The sequence below is a fragment of the Psammomys obesus genome, unplaced genomic scaffold (assembly GCF_907164565.1).
Source record: "Psammomys obesus unplaced genomic scaffold, mPsaObe1.curated_primary_1811, whole genome shotgun sequence".
NCBI classification, from domain to species: Eukaryota; Metazoa; Chordata; class Mammalia; order Rodentia; family Muridae; genus Psammomys; species Psammomys obesus.
The window spans coordinates 1,340,136-1,344,700 of NW_026585895.1; the positions used below are offsets into that span (position 1 = coordinate 1,340,136).

The window sequence follows — 4,565 nt, forward strand, 5'->3', positions numbered from 1 at the left end:
CTACAAAACCCACACTATGCCCAAGACTTCAGGCCCAACTATTAGGTCCATAGGGTCCCAGGAGCCCTTGGACCTCAGCTGAGTTCTTACATAGCATAACCTGAGAAGACATTTCCCTAGTTGGAAGTTCTTCAGAGCAGGAAAGATGGCTCAGTAATTAGAAGTGTTCACCACTCTTGCAGAGGACCCAAGTTCAATTCCCAACACCTATTATCAGGTGACTCAAAACTACCTGTAACTCCAGATTCAGGGAGTCTGAGACCTCTGCCCTCTGAGAGCGCACGGACGAACACACGCACACACACACTAAAAATAAAACTTTTAAAGAGAAAAGAAAGCCTTTCAAATGTTTTTTTGTGGTTGTTGTTGTTTGTTTGTTTCCTGCCTTTGATGGAGGGACGCTCACCCTCACCCTCAAGGCACCTTTTCTGTTGTTCCAGTGCAAAGAGAACAGTTTCTCTTCCATGGCACCCATCTCTTTAAGAACTATAGCCACTTTGTCTGCGCTTGATTTGCCTGCAACTTTAAGCAACCATGCTCGTTCCCGGACCATGCCAGACGCATTCTCCTGTCAGTCTTTCTGCTCCAGATTCTCTCTTGTAAACCTGACAAAAACCTGCCAGAATTAAGCATGCCATGGCCTATCTTGAAAGTTCTTCTACCAAATGAATTAGTCTATTACTTTTCAGTCCAACCTCACTCAAGATTGCAGGGCATGAACAGAACATAACCAAATTCTCCGCCAGGTTAAACATAGTCTGTTTCTGGAAACACCATGAGCTGTCTTTGCTGCCTATATGTCAGTTGGTGTTTAGTTTTCCAAACTTTCACTGAAATAGCCCATAGAAGAGTTTACAATAGTGTAGCATTTTTCCCTACGCTTCATCGCCAAACTCTTATTCTCCTACAAAGTAGTTTCAAAGGACTACATGCCTCATGGCTGGATTTGGTTACAGAAATCAGACTACTCTGGTACCAATCACCTCTATTCATTACTTTCATGTCTCTGTGACTAAAATAACTGTCATAGTCACCCTCAGGGCTAAAACATATAGTTTGGTTCATGATACCAGAGAGTTTCCGTCTATCTCTCATGGTGGGGAGGGCATGACAAGTAGCTATACTCACTGTGGCGGAAGCGTAAGGCACAAGCTGTTCACATCAGGGCACAACAGGCCAGGAAGCAAAGACAGACCAATCAGAGTCAGAGACCAGGTGTAGCCCTCAAAAACTGCCAAAGACACCTACCATCACCAACTAGCTCCCACCTCCTAAAAGTCCTGCAGCCTTTGAAGGTGGTGAGGGCCACCAGCTGCGGGTGCAAACAAAGCACTCGGTGACATTTCAGATTCCAGCCACACACTGTTCTCTCTGTGCGTCTGATAATCTCTCTAAGCCTCATTCTTGAATTATCCATTCATTCATCTTACTTATGTGTATAATGCCTTTGTCTGTGTGTCTATGTGCACTACATGAGTTCCTGGTACCTGCAGGGGTCAGAAGAAGGCATTGCATCCTTAGAACTGGAATTACAGATGATTGTGAGCTACCAAGTGGGTGTTGGAAGCCAAACCTAGATCCTCTGCAGGGGCAATCCAGTGCTCTCAACTGCTGAGCCTCATTAAAATAAATAAAAACAATAGTAAATACCTCAGTTAAGATGTGATAACATTAGTAGAGCCTCACAGCTACAGCGGGCTACCAGAGAGAAGGGCCTGGCTGTGCACAGGACGCAGAGCTGTCACATACCACATAACTACCACATGGCCAAGAAAATGCAGGCTGCTCAGTCACAGTGGAGTCTCAGGCACAAGATGAGGGCAAAAGGTCTTATCACAAGTGCATGCAATTCACTTAGACTTCACACCTGACTGGGCTCCTCCTGCCAGGGTGTCCCACAAGCCTATTGTGACAGCTCAACCACAAACACTCGAACCTCAGGGTCTACCTCTGGCTGGCTGGCTTGGAGTCGTTGTTGTTTAAGTTGTTAAGTTTTGTGGTTGTTTTGTTTTGTTGTGCTAGTAGAGGGTGAAACCAGGGCTCAGATTCCTTGTTCTCAAACTCAGAAGCCCTGATGGTTCAGAGCAGGGATGGGGAAGACCCCGCTGCCATTAGGACTTTAGAAGACTCAGGTTGAAGCCTGGCATAATTCCAGATGAGGGCAATGGGAGCTCAAGCATGTAGCTGCTTCTAAGGCCTGGTTTCTTAACCATCAAATGGCCTATTTCCACAGGGTTACTCTCCAAAAATGCATATCTCTTGCAAAATGCTGGGCACGTTTTGTGTTTCTCCTGGTTTTATCTTCACTCATGAAACCCAGGGGGAGCAGTTGGTTGTGCATCACCAAGAGACTCAAGCTTCCCCGCCCTGTCCATCACTTCACACCCTATTCCCACCCCATTTCAAGAGGAGCTCCAGGCTAAACTCCTAGCCTGGCCCACAGTGCCAAACCCAGGCCCTCCCCATCCTGGTTTACAGGAACTCACCCTAGCAATCAATCATCCTCAATTTTTAACTGGTCAGTGTCCTGAGGCAGCCAATAGCTGAGTCTGCCCCACACCCCACCCTCACTGACCCTCTGCAACTGTCCACTCAGTCTGCCCTGAAGCTGCCTAGTGACCAAGAACTTGGACCAGGTTTGTAATAGGGGCTTTCGGGAAGAACACAAAGTTAAGAGGGCTGGTCAAGGAGGTCTCCAGGCTAATTCTCCCCAACTTTCCAGCCCCCCTTTTGTTATCTCCAGTTTCTGTAGGCTTGCTTCCACTTGAGCCTTCTGCCTCTTCCTCCTCCCTCAAAGCTGTGCTGCCCAGCTCGCCCTGGCCCTTCTCTCCTGCTGCCCCTGGCTTATTGTTTAGTTAAGCGGGACCCGGGAGATTGAACAGATGGACAGAGACCTGGGCGTGAAGAGAGGAACCGGCCAGCCGGTGCCGGGAAAGGGAAGCGGTTTGGGGAAAACAAAACGGAGGGCGGAGCCAGCGAGGAGGTTGTCCCAGAGGGAGGAGGCGAGAGCGCAGCACTAAGGGTCGAAGCCTGAAATGGAATGGGGGCGGGCCTGGGGATGGGGTGGACCTGAGCTGCTAGGCTCGCGGCTCGCTCTGAGGCTAACTGGCTTCGTAGGACGCAGCTGACATCGCTGCCCAGATGGCCTCCAGGCTGACCCCACTGACCCTCCTGCTGCTGCTGCTGCTGGCTGGGGTAAGTGGTCTCTCTCCGAGGGGTGGGAGTGGGGGATGAATTAACTCTTCAGAGGCTGGCAAAGAAGGGACTTTCCTCCTGGGAGTCTTAAGTTCCTGCCTTGCCTTAGCGTTGGAGGAGGGACTAGATTCTATAAGGGAAGGAACATTAGCTGAATGGTGTTGGGCCGACCCCTCACCAAGCTTCTTTAACTCATTGTATAAAAGGAAGAACACGTAGACCCCACCCAGCCCACCAGCCAGGCTTGGACGGGTCAAAGAAACAAGCCCGGAGTTGCGGAAAACAGACCCCACCACCACCACCACCACCACCAATGCCGCTGTGACAGGCTCTTCCAGGCTGGGGTCTGTGGAAGGCAGGTGCAAGGAGAAAGGCTAGCAGACAGGCCTGGACAGCACCAGGGTTGAGAGCGCTGTGGTTCCAGTGGCCTAGGAGGACAGGGATGAAAAGTAAACTCATAAAAAGAGTGAGTGCTTGCTTCTTGGGGATGAGCAATGTGCCGTGCTGGAAGTGACCTTGGGGTGTCAGGACATGAGGGCCCGGTTGAGCAAGGGGTGTGGATTTTCATACTTTCCTTTCCACTTCTGAAAAGCACTCTGCCACATAAGGAGGTCCCAAACGCCCAGATGACCGGACTACAGGCTGTGGCACTGTACCTAGTCCCCACCATTCGTTCCTTTCCTTTTGGAATACTAACTGTTTTCAATACCCCCTGCTGTGCCACATCCTACTCTTTGAAGATCCACAATCCTAAAATAAGACTCGCAAATGCGCTAACCCAGCAAGTGAGTCAAAGCAAGTAGATATTTACAAGAAAACAGCTCCATGCATGGCAGTCCCTGAACACAGATAACTAATTACCAAATCGGAATTTATTCATGTCTCCCATGGAGAATTTTCCCAGCATTGCCTGTTTCTGAAGGAATTGTGGGGGTGGTCCAAGGCAGACCCTTCACCTGCCAGTCTGTACCAGAAAAGACTGGTATGATGTGTTCCTAATCTCCTCCTGCCCAGAGTGGTTGAGGGGAGACTATGGCTCACCAAGAAATGAAAACACTGTTTCTTGAACCACAGGACAGAGCTCTCGCAGATGCAGAAGCTGCCAGCCATGGCACCCAGGACCCACTGGTTTCTCAAGACAAAGAGATCTTCGCTGAAGGATATGGCCCCTGGAGTCCCAACGTGCAGTCTTCTAGCTGGCCAGCAAGCAATGCATCCACCAAAATGACAAATGACAGCACGGATAAGCCTGCCAACGAGTCCTCCATCCCGCCCACTGAACTGGCTGATCAGCTACCCATAGATTCTCTCAGCCAGCCCCCAGTGAATTCTTCCAGCCAGCCCCCTGTGAATTCTTCCAGCCAGCCCCC

General features: G+C 49.9%; 1 protein-coding gene across 1 annotated transcript in view; it reads left to right on the top strand.

Annotated features, from left to right (window-relative positions):
• Positions 1-2,544: 2,544 nt before the first annotated feature.
• Positions 2,545-4,565, top strand: part of Serping1 (serpin family G member 1) — a 10,790-nt gene continuing 8,769 nt past the window's right edge. The window contains exons 1-3 of the mRNA XM_055600116.1: positions 2,545-2,636; positions 3,118-3,195; positions 4,270-4,565. The exon at positions 4,270-4,565 is cut by the window's right edge and continues 356 nt beyond it. Coding sequence (XP_055456091.1) covers positions 3,142-3,195; positions 4,270-4,565 — 350 coding nt within the window. The 5' untranslated portion in view covers positions 2,545-2,636; positions 3,118-3,141. The remainder of the gene's footprint in view (positions 2,637-3,117; positions 3,196-4,269) is intronic.